This window comes from Cotesia typhae, unplaced genomic scaffold, assembly GCF_013202065.1.
Source record: "Cotesia typhae breed Kobodo isofemale line unplaced genomic scaffold, CoteBio_Ctyphae contig_9, whole genome shotgun sequence".
Taxonomy (NCBI): Eukaryota; Metazoa; Arthropoda; class Insecta; order Hymenoptera; family Braconidae; genus Cotesia; species Cotesia typhae.
Genome location: NW_027423770.1, coordinates 1,743,596 through 1,761,061, shown reverse-complemented (window position 1 = coordinate 1,761,061; position 17,466 = coordinate 1,743,596). Strand labels below are relative to the sequence as shown.

General features: G+C 30.1%; 2 protein-coding genes across 2 annotated transcripts in view; one reads left to right on the top strand and one right to left on the bottom strand.

Annotated features, from left to right (window-relative positions):
* LOC141533484 (uncharacterized) overlaps positions 1-17,466 on the bottom strand; it is a 60,745-nt gene that overhangs the window by 21,809 nt on the left and 21,470 nt on the right. The gene's annotated exons all lie outside the window — the stretch shown is intronic.
* LOC141533474 (uncharacterized) overlaps positions 13,570-17,466 on the top strand; it is a 94,362-nt gene continuing 90,465 nt past the window's right edge. The window contains exon 1 of the mRNA XM_074252378.1: positions 13,570-13,675. Within this exon, the coding sequence (XP_074108479.1) occupies positions 13,654-13,675 (22 nt within the window). The 5' untranslated portion in view covers positions 13,570-13,653. The remainder of the gene's footprint in view (positions 13,676-17,466) is intronic.

Genomic DNA, 17,466 nt, shown 5'->3' with positions numbered 1-17,466 from the left:
AGGAATTAAAAAAAAAGTAGGAAAGTAAATTATTGAAAATAATTCCTTAAAATAAGTCGTGGCTTATAATTATTACTGACAATATTCTTGAGATCAGCATATATAAAAAAAACCAATTACCACTTGAGCACTCTAAGTATCCAGAAAATTGTTGTTCGCCAGTACATCGTCCATAGTTTGGTTTTTTGCTGCTTTTACGCCAATTTTCCTTCGTACAAATACGAAACTTAAGTTCGGAATCTTGGATTAATTTATACATATCTCAGCATACGTACAATGCAGCAAATACTTCTCAATCTTTCTCTGATTAAACTTCCAGTTTCAACAATTAATGCCAAGGAACGTGGCTTGTTTTATCCGGAAATGATTTCATGCAAGTTTACATGAGAAATAAAAGCTGATTTTCTAAAGCTCTATTTACATTTTTATCGATAACGTCCTTTTCATAAGTAAACATCAGTTTGAAATCGAAAATAATAAAACGATGATAATGTAGTTAGGAATGGTAGTTATGTACAGTCGGTAACATGTGACGACATCAAAATTTACTGTGTTGACATCAAAATTTACATCTGAGATTTATTTAATAAAAAACTAGTGAAATAAATAATTTTATTTTTATTTTCTGTGATCTTCATGAATATTGACTAATGAAAAAAATATTTTTTCTGAAATTATAATTATAATTTTACAAAAATTTAAAGTCTTATAAAATTTATACGATCTTGTTAAATTCTAGAACCCACTGTTAAATTCTATTAATTATAAATTTATATATCTGATATTACTGATTATTGTTTTTATACTGAATTGAATAGGTAATAATTTTGTATAATTTTATGAGAAGCGCTTCTCATAGCGCTTTTAACTGCGCAGTTAAAAAATATTTTTAAAACTTCATTAGAGTTACTTTTTGTACAACAGATAATTCTCACAATATTTCGTGCATATTTAGGAAATCTAATAAGAAAATAATTAAAACATTAATAAGCAACACGTTTAAAATCAAACATTTGAAATTGTGTAGACTATTATAGGAATTTATAATATTTAGAATTTAAGAATTAACGAATTTGAGAATTAATTTCAAATGATTCTATAGATTTTATTTAAGGCTATTATCTTAATTTTATACAATTTTATTGAACTTCATTAATTATTATCGAAATTTTCTTAAGAAGCAACGTATTATTGAATGAAGTCCTATTTGTAAACAATAACAGTTTCGCTTTATTAGATTTTCTATTCTAGAAACTGCAAATATTGTATTATTTGATTCACCTTAAATTTTTAATCGATTTTTGCAGATTTTGAAAGATAAAAAAATAATCTGCAAAAATAATAACATATCTGACGTATGAGTATTTTTAACTTCCCGCTTTGAAAGTTAATAATTTTCTGAAGTAGGAAGTTATTGATTTCGTTTTAATTTTAAGAATGCAAGTTTTCATCAGATTTTCACGTTTTGAAGTCACCCCTGGTTAAAAATACTGATTGAAAAGAATAGAGAAGCGACCACTCCATGCGAACTGTATATCTATATATATAAACAAAAGAATTGAAATTATTGAAAAGAATTCGAATTTCATCGTTTTTAATTCTCTTCAATCAATGTTTTTAAACAGGGACAGGAAGCCGTTTTAATTATTCCCAGTTGGACGTCTCGCCGTGTGTGTGTGTGTGTGTGTGTGTGTGTGTGTGTGTGTGTGTGTGTGTGTGTGTGTGTGTGTGTGGCCGTATGTAAACCTCCCATAACTTTTGAATAGCTTGACCGATTTCATCGCGGTTGGTGCTATTCGAAGGGGCTTGACCAAACTTAGATTTTGAATACGAATTAGACTGATTCGAACCGTTAGATTTGGAGAAATCTCAAAAAAACTACAAAAAAAAAAATTTTCAAATGTGGGTTTTTTGGAATAACTTTTAAACGGCTTTTAAAAAAAAAAAAACTGTTTTTTCGGAATTACTCCAAAATTTTCCGTTATATCAATTTAAACTTGAAGATTCTTCATGAAGCTTAAAAAACTGTATTGAATGCCACCAACCGCGTGAAAATCGGTTCTGGTAGAGCCTTTGGCGCGTGACCAAACGATCCGGGTTCGAGTCCCGGTCTGGGCTGTTCGAATTATTTTTTCGGTTACCAAAAATTCTTGTTGAGTAAGCCCCCTCTCTCCCTTTATCTGTTATTTACCCCAGTTCCCAAATTTGTCTTTAATGAAGCGGGATAGAATAAGAGTTACGGCAATTATTACGTGAAGCGTTCCACATTCACGTAACAGGATAATTGGTAGGAAAGGATTGAGAAAGGATTGTGGAGAGGATCATCTTAATGTGAGTTTATAGAATATGCGGGAAAAAATTATAAGATAGCTCGTAATGGGATTCAAACCCAGACAATTCCTGAAAAAAAAAAAAAAAAAAAAAAAAAAAAAAAAAAAAATCAAAAATGCTCTTATTCATTGCGAGAAAACATGAAAATACCGTATTTCTAAAATTTATGAGTTCTAATGATACAATATCTATTGAAATTTCCTCTTAAAAATCAAGATCTTGATATTAATTTATGAATTGACTGTAGAATTTCATTTTTTAGTGGAAAAATAAAAAATTTGATAGATACTTACTGTCAATTTGATTGCTCATCAAATCACTAATACAATTTTTGGGTAGCCGTATTTATTGATTGATCGTTTAAATATATTCATCATCACAAGAAAAAGTTGCAGGTAGAATCAGCACGATTCAGAACTAGCGTTCTGATCATAAAAAAAATTATCACCACTGCGGAAACTTTCACAATGTTCTTTTCATCCACAGATTCGGTAGAATCTGGTGTTAAGTTCCGTTCAAATCTCCGTTAACGGAGCACCAGATCTACTGAATATGTATACTGCCATCAGAACGGTTTTTTGTAGTTTAGAAATTTAATTAATTTGTTGAAACGTTTTATCAGCAAATGATCTTTTATAAAAATAGTTTGTATTTTATATTTACAAAATTAGTCAAATATAGTTATCTATTATAAAAATATCAAATTTTTTCCTACGATTTCATAAAATATAAAGATTTTAAATATTTTAAGTTTATCGATCTAAACTAAAGGGTATAGGCAGCTTATTTATATGGAATTTTATTAATGCTATACAATATACTCTACGAAAAAAAAAAACTTTCATTTATTTATATTATAATTTTATGAACACTGAATTTCTGCGAGAAAAGTAAAAAATTTAAATTAAAAATTTTTTTCATAACAAAGAAAGTTGAAATTCCTTTTTAATATAAAATTTTATTTTATATAACATTTTATACATATGATATTTTTCATATTTGTCAAATATATAAAAAATTCGTGTGGGTATTCAAATGAAAGATCTCGATAAGTGTAACACCAGGATGAGCTTATATCGTTAAAAATATCATTAGTGGATAAAATACGTCATTTCTCAATTATTGACATTTTTTAAGGTATAAACTTATCCTGATGGTACTCTCCTTGAGACCTTTAATTTGAGTACGCACAAGATTTTTAACTTCCCGCTAAGAAAATTGAACATTTTCAAAATTCGGGAAGTTATTGTTCTCACCCCGTTTTGCAAAAATTGAGTTTTCATCAGATCTCGACGTTTAAAGGTCACAGGAATCTTCCCTGACTATCCCCGCGAGGTTGTCACTATGTCTATATGTATGTGTGTTTGTTTAAGTATGTCAATCGCTTATAACTTTTGAACGGTTGAACCGATTGCATCGCCGTTGATGCCATTCGAAAGGGCTTAGCCAAACTTAGATTTTGAATATAATTCGGACTGATTCGAACCGGTAGATTTTGAGAAATCTCAAAAAAACTGTCAAAACTTTTTTTTCAAAAGTAGTTTTGTTGAAATATCTTTAAAACGACTATATCGATCAACTCCAAAAACTAATCAGCTTCACAGCTTGAAAAGCTGCGTTAATTGCCACTAATCGGGTCAAAATCGGTTCATTCGTTCGAGAGATATCGTGAACGAAAGAAAACCGAAAAAAGTGTTTTTTTCACATAACTTCGACATTTCTATTCGGATCGTTTTTGATGAAATAAAAAAATTTCCAGAGCTTAGAAAACCGCGTCGATCGCCACCAAGAACGTAAAAATCGGTTGATTGGTTCGAGAGATATCGTCGACGAAATGTTTGGAAACAAGTGTTTTTTTTAACATAACTACGACATTTTTTGGAATAACTTTTAAACGGTTTCACCGATCAATTTAAAAAAAAAATTAGCAATTAATATCAAAAAATTACGTTGATTGCCGTCAAGTCAGTCAAAATCGGTCAATTCGTTTAAGAGATATCGTGAATGAAAGAACACCGAAAAAGTGTTTTTTCCGAATTACACCGAATTTCCTAGTTTTATCAATTCAAACTTGGAGATTTATCATGGGGCTGAGAAAACTGCGTCGAATTCCTTCAACCATGTGAAAATCGGTTGATTCACTCAAAAGTTATTGCAGTTTGAAAATTCAAAAAATATTGTTCTACGAAACTTTTATCAGACTTTTGAGCCCGAAGAGCTCAAAAGCATAGGAAAACTATTTATTTGAGCTCGAAGAGCTCAAAATAACACATAAATTACAGTTTCGAGCTCGAAGAGCTCAAAAAAATCATAAGTGAAATTTTAAGTGCCTAAGTATGGAATTAGCGGGAAGTTATAGGGATGGCCTTCAGGGTCAACCGTTTTTCTAATTTTTTTATGATAAAAAGACGTCTTTGGAACTATTAGTGTCTCAAAAGTTTTTTTCTATCGCGAGCAATTCGAGAGTTATTCCTGAAAACATTTCAAGGTAGTACTACTTTATAATATCATAATAGAGCAGTAAAATTGTTGGAAGCCTGGCAAGTCCTGAAAAAGAAATTAGAAAAACGGTTGACCCTAAAGGCCATTCCTGCAACTTCCCGCTAATTTGATACTTAAGCGTTCAAAATTGAACTCACTACGTTTTTGAGCTCTTCGAGCTCAAAAATATGATTTTCGTGTCATTTTGAGCTCTCCGAGCTCAAAAATCTGATGGAAGTTTAATAAAACACTATTTCTTAAATTTTCAAACCGCAATAACTTTTGAATCAATAAACCGATTTTTACGCGGTTGGTGGCAATCGACGCAATTTTTCAGGCCTAGCAATAAATTTTCGTTGATCAAAGCAATAAGTTTTCGATGATCAAAGCAATAAGTTTTCATTGATCAAAGCAATAAGTTTTCATTGATCAAAGTAGAAATTTCGATGAAATTCCGAAAAAACATTTTTTTTTTGTTTTTTTCGACAACGATAACTCACGGACGAATCAACTGATTTTGACCGGGCTGGCAGCGATCGACGTGGTTTTTGAAGTTCTGAAGATTATCTTCAAAGTCAAAAACAATCCAGGAAGAAATGTGGGAGTTATGTGAGAAAAACACTTTTTCTCAAATTTTTCATTCACGATATCTCACGAACGAATAAACCGATTTTGATCATGAAGACGGCGATCGATGCAGTTTTTTAAGCTTAAGAGCTGATTAGTTTTTAAAATTGATCGGTGGAGCTGTTAAAAAGTTATTCGAAAAAAAAAGTTTTTCAAATTTTTTATTTTTGAGATTTCTCAAAATCTACTGGTCCAAATTATCTCAAATGGTATGACATCTTTAAGGGCAAGAAAACTCTCTCGATTGCCGCCTACTTCGTTCGAATCGGTCTAGCCGTTCAAAAGTTATGAGAGGTTTAAACACACACACACACACACACACACACACACACACACACACACACACACACACACACACACACACACACACACACACACACACACACACACAGACATACAGACACCATCGCAGAAATAGTCAGGGAAGCTTCCTAGGACCTCAAAACATCGAGATCTGATGGAAACTCGATTTTCGAAAAACGGGGTAAAAACAATAACTTTCTGATTTTTGAAAATTTTTAATTTTCTTAGCGGGAAGTTAAAAATATTAATATTACATATTTTTGCCTTTACCATTGAACCTTATAGAAAATCAAAGACTATCTTTTATTTCACAAAACTAGACGTTCAGATTCTTATAAAAATTAAGACAACAAGAGAAAATAACATCTAGAACATACTTAATAACAATCAGTATGGTTTCTGAGTATATGAAAATATTTATTTATGGGAAAATCTACTACGTTAATCAAATAAGGCAATTCCAGAGTAATTACTAAAAATATTTAAAAAATAATCAGCCCATGAGATGGTTTGAATTCTCTAGAATTTTGTCTTTAATTCTCTTGAATTTTTTAAGAATATCGATAAGATTAAGTGATTTGTTTGCTTGAAGATTGGTTTATTTTTTCATTAAGAAAAACTCTTAAAAAAATCTATCTTTAATTTGACGACGTTTAATTATTACAATTTTTGTAAAATTTTCATGTTCTCATAGAAAAAATTTTGATATTTAAAAATTTAGATTTAAAAAACAGTAACAGTTCTAGTCGTGAATGAAGAACGATAGAAATATGGGGTATTCCATGCCAAATCGACCACTTTTGACCCCGACCCTTTTCGATTTGGCCGAAAGTTTTCCATCCTTTTCTACCCTATAAAAAACGGTTCTCAGAATTTTTTTGAATTTTTTTACCTAACTCCAAAAAAGTTATGAATTTTTCAAAAAAATGGCTTTTTTATTTTCAAATAGCCATAACTTTTTCAAAACTAAACATTTAGGTACCTTTTTTTTTTTTAAATTTTTGTTTTTAGATGTACTTTCCGATAAAAAATATTAAAAAATTTTTGTAAGTCAATACATATGGAATTTTTCAGTTTTTTGACAAAAATCAATGATTTTTCGAAGTTCGACATTTTTTTTTTTTTTTTTTTCTAAAATAAACTTTAATCAATTCCACAGTTATCCCTGTAGAACCCAGATTGGGCCGATTTCTCTTTCTATTTTTTTTATTCAATTGAAAAAATATTGTTAAATTTTCAAAAATGGAAAAAAAATTTTTTTTCATAAATTTTATTTATATAATGAGATAAATACAATTCAACGATTTTACGGCATTACATTCACAATTTAGAGGCTTCATCGATGACTGTAATTAGTAAGATCAATAATTGATGCAGCTAAAATTAATTACTTTTCTCTGTGTCGTTTAAATATTTTACAAATTCTGTGTTCATTCGAATTCGAAAAGTTTTTAACTAGTAAACAACCATTTTTGTCCGGAATTATACAATGTAGTTGTTGAGTTCCTGTAATCGGTTTCGTTTTCAAAAATCGATCATTTAAATCATTTACTGCTGTGTCATAATCTTCTTCTGGGGAAAACTTCACTATAATATTCGGCAAGTTATCCGGTGCAGAAGCCCATTCAAAAAGTTCTTCTGGTGTCGTTATTTGTTTGTCTACCGCGAGTTGGAGACTTGCTCTCGCTGCAAGTCGTTTGAGAATACCACGGATTCCATCACACGGACCTTTCCCATGGGCAGTCGCAAAAAAATGCCATTCAGCAGGAATATCAAAATCATCTTCGTGGTAATATAAATTTACAAAGTTTTTAAAGTTTTTAAATTGTTGAGGAGCTCCATCAGAAAAATAATAAATCTTGTTACAAAGTTCAGGAAGACTTTTCACGTAATCAGTTATTATTTCGATGAAAACATGAACAGCAACGGCATCATGTTTGTTAGAATCTGAGATAATTACTAAACTTTTGTGTTCAAGTTTGTTATTTACTGTATAATAAATAACGACTGGAAAAACTGTTGCCTGATTATTATTCCAGTGAAAACCAGCTGCCGCATTTTGTACTACGAAGGCATAATTTTCTGCAAAATCACAAATAATAACGTATTCGTTTGGTTTCAATGTTTCTTTCAATGTCTTCAAGAATTGGGCTTGCTCCTTAGCAATGAACGAATGAGGTAGAAGAATTTCTAACTCACTACAAAATTTTTCCACAAATTCTTCTGTAGGCTTAATAATAGTTTCTAAACTACTTCTCGGTTTTGATATCCAATATTTATATGTAATATTCTCGATTTCCCGGTCCTCAAAACATTTTAGTAAAATTTTACTCAACTCATCGACCCCAGGACAGTTTTTAAATCCACCTAAATAACACTGAAAAGATGGATTTTCACATATAATCATGCTCAAGTAATCGCTGTAGTGTTTAATGGGCTTTTCTGTGTCCTTGTCAAAGAATAAATATTTGCACCTAAAATAACAGTAATTTAGTAAACTTAAAATTCACGCATTTATAATTATTAATTAATTTAATAATTACCAAGCATCATTAACTTCACGTTTTGATGAATCGTACACACGCAGATGGTGTGTGTTCCACTTGCCCCTGCTAACACACAATGTTTTGGTCGCAAAGAAACGAATTTTGAAAATCCAATTCTCTCAGTAGGATTTATTTCACAGAAACATTGGTATAATTCTTTTAAGTTAGACAGGATAAGTCTTTTTGGACGTGTATCCGATTACCATCATCACTTCGAATTGATACAAAGTCTTTCATACCGGGCATTTGAGCACTATATTCATCATCGTTGTAAAAATTTTCAACTTTTAATTTTACCTGATCAGTAATTGTCCTCCCTATACAAAAATGTTGAGTAATTTAGTTTTCAAGTGTATTTAAAACATCGATTTTACGCTACCCATACCTAATTTCGATTCAGGTGTAGAAAGTAAACCCGTTTCTTCAACCAAATTTTTGCTACTCTTGACAAATGTCTTGATGTATTCATAGTTTCACAAATACGTCTCTCACTCCATTTTACAGGTAATAATGTTAAAATTTGTATTTTCAAAAACTTATCAGTTTCTTTATCGTTGAATTTATCATACAACATTTTAATTAGAGAGCGAAAATTTTCACCATCGTCATCAATCGATTCTTCATCTGAAGAAGAAAGCAAAACTTTTTCAAGCTGTCGGATACCCGATTTATTTTATTGTTCAAAAATTGATTATCATTCAATTTCTTCGATGGAATCGGTGATTGATTTAACAATTCTAATGCATGGTTTATTACGGGTAATTGAGTTGCAGCGCTAACTTGGGATCCTGAGCTTGATTGTGATGCTTTGGGTTCGCTATCAAATGACATGGAACCTTAAAAATAATAGTGAAACATATAGCTACTAGAAATGTATTCAAGTAACGTATAAATAATTAAAAAAACTTACGGAATGATAAGGATAATGGGAGATCCATGGCAGTTGTATTACTATCATTATCAGCCTGATCATTATTGTCATTATTGTCACTATAGTTGTCTTCACGGTCACTTACATCAGCACTAGGATCATTACGAGCATTTGTTTGTTGTTTCACTAACTCTGAAGCTTTTTTCGACATGAACTGCATAATAAATAATTATCATCTAATCCTAACGTTACTTTCATAATATCAGTCGCCGGACGTAAACCAATTTTTTTAAAATGAGATTCCAACTCAAAAGGATTACAACACCGATCAAATACCTTTTTTGACGCCATAAAGACAAATTAAAAAAGCGCTTATAAACTAGAGAAATTATTTATTTATACAACAAATGTAATGACAATCTTTTATAAAACACTAGATTGCACAAAAGATTTATAGGTTATGTTTTAGATCTCAAAATGAAAAAGCCGCACTTTTAATCAAAACATACTAGCTTATAGCATCTAGTTTACTGGCTATAGGTAAGTCGATAATTGTTATCCCTAGTTTATCGATCTAATTGATATATTAAAATTTGAATCTTACTAAATACAGTCATCGATGAAGCCTCTAAATTGTAAATATAATGCCGTGAAATCGTTGAATTGTATTTATCTCATTATATAAATAAAATTTATGAAAAAAAATTTTTTTTCCATTTTTGAAAATTTAACAATATTTTTTCAATTGAATAAAAAAAATAGAAAGAGAAATCGGCCCAATCTGGGTTCTACAGGGATAACTGTGGAATTGATTAAAGTTTATTTTAGAAAAAAAAATTTAAAAAAAAAAATGTCGAACTTCGAAAAATCATTGATTTTTGTCAAAAAACTAAAAAATTCCATATGTATTGACTTACAAAAATTATTTAATATTTTTTATCGGAAAGTACATCTAAAAACAAAAATTAAAAAAAAAAAAAGGTACCTAAATGTTTAGTTTTGAAAAAGTTATGGCTATTTGAAAATAAAAAAGCCATTTTTTTGAAAAATTCATAACTTTTTTCGAGTTAGGTAAAAAAATTCAAAAAAATTCTGAGAAACGTTTTTTATAGGGTAGAAAAGGATGGAAAACTTTCGGCCAAATCGAAAAGGGTCGGGGTCAAAAGTGGTCGATTTGGCATGGAATAGCCCATATATTTTAAAACTACAAATCCTACAAAATTTAATCGAACAAACAAAATTAAAAAATTTGCAGGGAAACCAGACACTCTCTTTATCGAATAGAAAATAATTGTTTTAATTATATAATAAGAAATTTCTCAGAAAAACCATTGCCAATTTTATGCGCATGGACTTTACCATCTAAAATCAGGGCCTTAATAGTGAATATATGTCGACTCGCCCCCGAACCCAGATATATATATGAAAGTACTGGTCCTCGAACTCAATTATATATCAGTGGCGGTCTCTGAAATTAGATATATATCGCTCAACTAATAATTACCGACTGAAAAAACGTGGAAATTTCAAATTCTCAACCTTAGAACTAATCATTTCAAATTAAAAGTCATTCAATCATCCACTTCTAAACAATACTAAATAATTTTCTAAGTAGTCTATCTACGATTCGAGTGGTAAAATTTTACAAGAGTTTACGTTTACAGATTTAATATATGCTTACCTAGATTGGTCAACACACTCATTTTTTAACAAATATCCTAATTACACAATTTATCTGATAATTGTATCAATGTAAGAAATATCTGTTGAGCCCCAAGTAAGCATTTTTTAACCCTTTATCCTTATATCTCGAAAATTTAAAAAAAACAAAAACTATAAAACCGTTAAAAAGAACTAAAACAATTTCGTATATATCTATTGTTTATTTTGTATAAATTACTTAAATGGCAATTTCTCAGAAAAAAAGTTACTAATTTTGTGCACTTTTGTGATAGGGAATATACATCAATTTACGAATCGTCCCCGAAACCAGATATATATAAATTTATTGGTCCTCGAACTCAACTATTTATCAGCGGAGGTCTCTGAAATCAGATATATATCGCGCAAGAGACTAATAATTACCCACTGAGAAAACGTGCCAATTTCAAATTCTCAAGCTTAGAACTAATCATTTCAAATTAAAAGTCATTCAATCATCCACTTCTAAACAATACTAGATAATTTCCTGAGTACACTATTTATAATTCGATTGGTAAAATTTTACAAGAGTTTACGTTTACGGATTTGATTATATGTTTACCTAGATTGAGTGAAAAACACATTTTTCAACGAATATCCCGATTACGTGATCTACCTGATAATTGTATCAAAGTGAGAATTATCTGTCAAGCCCAAGTATGCATCTTTTTACACTCAGACCTTATATCTAGTAAACTCGAAAAAACTTATGAAAAATATAAAACTGGTCAAAAAACTTAAAACAATTTCGTACAAATGTATTGTTCATTTTGTATTAGTTATTCAAATGGGAATTTCTCAGAAATAGCGTTGCCAATTTCGTGCACGTTGACATTACCATCTGGAATCAGGTCCCTGATAGTGAATATATATAGATTAACGAATCGTCCCCGAACCTAGATATATATAAATGTATTGGTCCTCGAACTCAACTATTTATCAGCGGAGGTCTCTGACATCAGATATATATCGCTCAACTAACTAATAATTACCGACTGAAAAAACGTGGAAATTTCAAATTCTCAAGCTTAGAACTAATCATTTCAAATTGAAAGTCATTCAATCATCCACTTCTAAACATTACTAGATAATTTCCTGAGTACACTATTTATAATTCGATTGGTAAAATTTTACAAGAGTTTACGTTTACGGATTTGATTATATGTTTACCTAGATTGAGTGAAAAAACACATTTTTCAACGAATATCCCGATTACGTGATCTACCTGATAATTGTATCAATGTGAGAATTATCTGTCGAGCCCAAGTATGCATCTTTTTACACTCAGACCTCATATCGAGAAAAACTTGTCCCAGAACCTAGATATATATGAATGCATTGGTCCTCGAACTTAATTATATATCAGCGGAGGTCTTTAAAATTAGATATATATTGCTCATTATTCTACTAACTTTCGACCAAGAATATGAGAAAATTTCGAGCTTTATGCTCAGAACTAATCATTTCAACTTAAAACTTTTAAGTTAAAAGTTATTTAATAATCCTTCATTAATCAATTAGTGAATCTTTTTTTAAAAATCATATCTATTTGACTGTATAGGATCTCAATCTAAGGCATGTATACGTAAGGTCTTTCAAATTATATATTTATGTCTCTTATACGCCCTTATTCCTGAATAAATATGAGCATAAAATCGAAACGATTTTTATCTGAAGCTTTAATCATAAATTATACGGATTGAAATTTCCGAATTTAACAATTTCATACATCATACGTATTGCAATAAATGCACTCTCTACATAATTCGGATTCAAATATTTTTTTCATTGCGTAGAGATATTACTTTAATAGTACAAAGTTTTGCAATCAGTTATTATGAATGTCTAAGGATAACCTAAATAAAAACAAAGTCATTTCTATAGAGACTTTAATTCATTAGATTTGAATAATTTTTTTCGAAATGTCCTCAAAATTAGAAATATATAGTAGAAGGTCCTCAGAACCAGAAATATATAGTGAAAGGTTCCCATAATCAGAGATATATATATAAAAGTTGCAATATCTAAATAAATATTTTAATAATTAGAATTTAATTAGGAATATACATATCAGAACATTAATTAGAATCTATGTATACATAAATCTCGTCCGCCATCTTGAAGTCCCCAAAGCCCGTATTAATATTATTATGTTCTATATTATATATTTATATTATATTTATTATAATTTTATATATATAATTAAATATAGCCATATATAATAGCTAAATTTGTCATTAAAGACAAATTTGAGATTTAGGGAAATAAAGGATAAGGGGGGAAGGGGACGACCTTTACTTAGTAGGAATTTTCGGTAACTGAAAAAGTAATTCGGACAGCCCAGACCGGGAATCGAATCCGGATCGTTCGGTTACGCGCCAAAGGCTCTTTAATTTCATTAATTAAATTATATATATATTATATATATTAATGAATTTATTATTTAATAATATTTTATATAAATTTTATATATTATATAATTATATAAGACAAATAAATATTATTATAATTAAAATTATAATAATATTTATAATTAATATAAAAAAAATATATTTATTTAAATTCCTTTAAATTATTAAAAAACAGATCATTATCATTATCATCATAACTTCACTATACTATTTGAGTGTTCGACTATCTATAACTCGATTATTGCAAGGTGGGAGCGTGAAGGAAAATCCGGAACAATCCCACTATGCAGTTTCAGATGTTGCCTTTCTCCTGGATTTATAAAACATGTGAAAACTGTTCTTTTCTGACATTCTCTTTACGTTCTTGCCTCTTTCTATCGTCATGTGGGTCGTTATTTTTATGAGTAAGTAACTAATTATATCTATTATACAAAATCATTCTTTGAATTAATCTAGATTTACGGGCTACTATGGTGTTATAACAAAAATTACAGCTTGCTTTGACACTGACTTGACTCAATACTCGTTGTTTTCCCCATTGAATTACGAGTTTTACTGTTTCTGAAATATGTTAAAATAGTCTATCAGTTAGTCTGGTCTGTTTATTTTAACAATTCTCTGAAATACTTATCGATCACAAGTAAAATACGTTGAATTTATAAGTTTTTTTTTTTTAATTAATTTTAATGCTGTTGATTCTTCTAATGTTTTCCATATTTTCGTTAACTACCTTTACTATCAGTGTTATGCATAAATTTCTACTGCGTTAGAGTTTACTGACACAATATTTACATTAATTTAAAAGCCACTCTATTTTAGCGAGACTCAAAAACATTCGTAGGTATTCAGTGTCATCAGTTGTTGACAGCTTTTATGTTGTAATTTTTTCTTAACTTAAGAAGTGAAATAAATGAAGGGTGACAAACTTACAGTAGTCACCTGAATTTTCTGAACTCGAATAATTTACATCATGCATCTATATTTTAAAATCATTTCATATACATGTTAAGAATCATTTTGTTGAAACACAATAATTTTATTGGAAGTTAAATGTGATGTTTTTTTTTACACGTTGTAGAATATTATTTGACTGAGAAGCTATTGTACGTCTTGAAGATCATGGAGACCATTTTCATCGAAATCAATTGTTCAAAGAAATCTTTCCTTTTATACGTCTCTTCTTTGTTAATACCTCTCTCTTTTTAGAGTTTAAAAATCTATATTTCTGAACAGTTGACCCCATAAACTTTGTATTACCTGCAATATATTTAATTACAACTCTCGATCAGTGATTTATAATCCTTAAACTCTAGTTTACTATGGTAAAGAATAAGTACTGGTTCCATGAACAGCGGTTAAAATTTCTTCAAGTTTTTTCAAAGAACTCGTTTCTCAAATAGACAAGTTACAATTTTAAATCTGTTGATTTCCTTAGCTGAACTTTTGGTTTTTCCAAAAATTCAATTCTTTCGAAACCATGCTTGACTTGAAGCGAACAAAACAAAAAACACATTTTTAAAATCGAACCAGTGGTTTTTCAGTTTTAGCAAGACTAACGCATAGCTATTCATTATTATACATATAAATTAAGGTGTGCCAAAGTTCAACTTCCGTAAAGAACTTTTTAAAATTGTAATTTTAAGTTCTACTTTTAACAGGAGCTGTGTTTTGGCATGTCCTGAAACATTTTGGGGTTAGATGATTTTTTCAATTTTCATAGAATTTTTTAACATATGCTTGGCTTGAACATTTCCGATGAAATTTGAAACTTTGGCCGGAAGTGCCCAACTAAAGCTCCTGTTATAAATTCTGCTAAAATCGAATTAATCGTTTCACCCTAAAATATCTCAAAAACGCTTAAGCACAGCCCCTGTTGAGAGCAGAATTCAAAATTCCTATTATAAAAGGTCCTACACGGAAATTGAATTTAGGCACACCCTGTTATAGATGAAGGTATAAGAATGATGCTTTTTTTTTCTTATTTTTTCCAACTTCTCATTTCTAATGAAGGAATACTTTACAAAAACTCATTGTTTGCGATCTAGCTTTTAATAAAGCGATTTTTTTATCAGAAAACCATACAATACAATACAATGATTAAATACATTGATAATTCTTTTATCTAGAAAGTTTTTCGAAAAAAAAACGCATTCTAACGAATAGCCTGCAGTAAAGTTTAAGAGGTAAAACAATAGAAATAATTTACCCTACGGTAAAATTATCTGTAAATGTATATTGAAAATTGATCTTGAGATATATGAAATTACATTTCCAGATACATAATAACCTAAGAATATATATTAAATTTTACATTTACAGCTAATACTCGAGGATACATTTGAAAGTATTGAAATCCAAGCAAAACCAGTTTTATTGCAAAAAAAAAGGCGCTCAGTCCACGTTCAGTAGATAATTTGAGATAAACGAATAGTATTTCATGAAAAGTTATAAAAAAAATCCCGAAAACGGTTGACGCTGCGGACTATCTCTGGAATTGTCCGATGTGTAGAAGTTTAAAACGCTCAAAAAACTGTATAGTTCGAAAAATTATTTTTTAAGCTCAAAAATTCAAGACTCGAAAACGTAGTGATTTTTTTTTGTAATTCGGGTATTTCAGACTGTGTCTTGATAAAGGTCCGGCTGAGACTAGGAGGAAAGTCCAAACTAATCGGTAGATTAAGTTTGTGGGAATGAGTTCGGCGGTATTACATATTTTTTCAGCCTGGAGAATAATAGGGTGATGGATCGACTTTGGGGAAGCTGATTAAGCTCATCTTCGAACTTGAGCTCGGTATTTATCTATAAAAAAAGTATGTTGAGTGGTTTAGTTAGGATCCATTGTAAATTGGCGGATCTGGCGTTGTGACAAGCCGCGTTATTTAATATATATTTAATCTACATCACATATAGCAGACTTCTACTAAATTTGAAGCTGATAGGAGCTATAGCTTGAAAATTAAAAATTCCCATTGTTAGTAATCACCTCTGCAACCCCCTGTAAGGTGGGATATCGTAAAATTAATTTATGAATTATTTTTACATTACTTACCGAAAATTCCTTCCAAATTGGGGTTTGTAGGAGCTATAGCTTAAAAATTAAAAATTTTCATTGTTAATACCCATCCGGCATCTTTCTGTGGGGAGAGATATCGTAATATCCGATTACAGATTATTTCTACATCTCTTACAAAATGTTTTTACCAAATTTGGAGTCGATAAGAGCTATCGTTCAAGAATCGGAATTTTTCATTTCTAACGCGGCCGCAACCCTCCTTGTGGGTGAAATATCGTAAAAATCCGTTTATAACTGACTGCTATTCGGCGAAAGGAATATTCCTATTAAATTTCTAGTCTCTAGGTCTGATAGTTCCAGAGATATCGTGATGAGTGACTATATCTATAGAAAGGCTCTTATATATATTTAGATATGGGTCATTCTATGTTAAATCGACAAATAGTTGTAATCGACCCCTTTCGATTTGGACAAATTTTGGTCAGAAATTTTCTTTAATCATATAATGATATTCTGCCGAAGGAAAAAAAATGAAAGAATTTTTTCCAAAAAATATGCAAATTTAAAATTTCACAATTTTTCCAGTTTTTGTAATATCTCTAACGCTATCGTAGATACAGCAATTACCTTTAGTTAGTCTAGAAGGGGACACTAAGGGCTATTTAGGAAAAACAATTTTGAATAATGCTAAATTTGTCAAATTTTGAATTTTTGAAAATCGTTAAAAATGACATTCACAGTTATAGTTTTAGCTGATTATTTTTTTGTTAAATACCTTGTGCTGATCTTAAAAAGTTCTGAAATTTTTGGAAGGGTGCTTTTTTAGTCTCTGCTAAGAAAGTTGAAGGCTTTTAAAAATTTGAAAGTTATTGGTTTCAACCCGTTTTTCGAAAATTGAGTTCTGATCAGATCTTGACGTTGTGAGGTCTTCGGAAGCTGTTTTAACTATTCTTGCGATAGTGTCCGCGCGCGCGCGTGTGTGTGCGTGTGTGTGTGTGTGTGTGTGAGACCCTCTTAGAACTTTTGAACGGCTTGACCGATCAAAACGCAGTTGGTGGCATTCGATTAAGTTTCACCAAACTTAGACTTCCTGAAAATTCAAACCGATTCGGACAGGTAGATTCCAAAAAATTAAAAAAAAAAAAGCAAAAAAAAATTTTTTAAAGTGGTTTTTTTGGAATA